General features: G+C 35.5%; 1 protein-coding gene across 1 annotated transcript in view; it reads left to right on the top strand.

Moving 5' to 3' along the window:
* The window catches only part of LOC100573366, a 1871-nt gene extending 1544 nt beyond the window's left edge, over window positions 1–327 (top strand). The window contains exon 2 of the mRNA XM_008187312.1: window positions 40–327. Within this exon, the coding sequence (XP_008185534.1) occupies window positions 40–327 (288 nt within the window). The remainder of the gene's footprint in view (window positions 1–39) is intronic.
* The last annotated feature ends 902 nt before the right edge of the window (window positions 328–1229 follow it).

Below are 1229 nucleotides of genomic sequence, written 5' to 3'. Positions count from 1 at the left end.
AAACAGCTATAAAAACAATGTAAGACTTTTTTTGAAAAGGCGAATGAAATTAAGAATGGATTTAAGACAAAAGCACATATAAAGGATGAAGAAGGATTACTAATAACGGATAAAAAAAAGGCTGCAAACGAGTTCAGGAACATGTTTGAAACAATGCTGAACCAACCCACTCAAGTAGAAGTGGAAGAAAACCTCAACACGGCTGAACAGAGATTAGACGAACCCACGTTAAAAGAAGTAGAAAGGGCAGTAAATATGTTGAAAAATATGAAAGCACCAGGGGAAGACGCAATTGTTGCAGAACTACTGAAAGAAGGAGGAAAATAACTAATGACACGACTGAAACGGCTAGTAGATAATATATGGAAACAAGAAGAAATACCAGTAACATGGCATATGTCAGTCCTATGCCCGGTTCACAAGAAAGGAGACGCTATGGTTTGCCAGAACTACAGAGGAATATCCTTACTAAACACCTGTTACAAATTAGTTTCGAACATCATACTAAACCGTATCAAGCCATACACAAGGAAAATAATAGGGGACTATCAGACAGGTTTTATGTCAGGGAAACCTACAATGGATCAAATTCATACAATAAAACAAATAGTAGAGCAAAGTCACGAGTTCGACATAGATGTGCACCTACTATTTGTGGATTTCAAACAGGCATATGACTCCGTAAATCGAGGTAGATTATTGAAAGCAATGACCCAACTCGGAATCCCTACAAAATTGGTGAGATTTATAAAGACATGTGTGCAAAAGTCCATGTGTATAGTTAAGTTCAGCTCCATTACCCCAGCACTGCCATGTTTGAAATTGAAATTCAGACTTATTCAGTATTATATACCTTATTTTGTACAATTTTGTACTAGTTTCTATTTTTCAATATTACTATTGGTCTCCTTTGTACAATCATCATCACATACCCCAAATAAAGTTTTCATAGCACTTCTACAATGTTTATCAGCCCTCTCTTACTTCTAATGACTGATGATATTTTACTATCGGTGTTCACATATCTACCTATAGATTCATACATTTGTTCCCTTTGTGACGGTATCTCCATAAACATGGTTTTCACCACATGGGCAAACCTTGAACACACTTCATACTCTGATAACATATCTTTACAATGGTGGGTCATATTAGTAATTTCAGTTGATAATTGATCATATCTATTATCGTAATTAATTAAAGGTACATAGGTTACTAGCTCCCAATGT

This window comes from Acyrthosiphon pisum, chromosome A2 (assembly GCF_005508785.2).
Source record: "Acyrthosiphon pisum isolate AL4f chromosome A2, pea_aphid_22Mar2018_4r6ur, whole genome shotgun sequence".
NCBI classification, from domain to species: Eukaryota; Metazoa; Arthropoda; class Insecta; order Hemiptera; family Aphididae; genus Acyrthosiphon; species Acyrthosiphon pisum.
The sequence above is the reverse complement of the archived record's forward strand: the minus strand, read 5'-3'. Positions and strand labels throughout refer to the sequence as shown.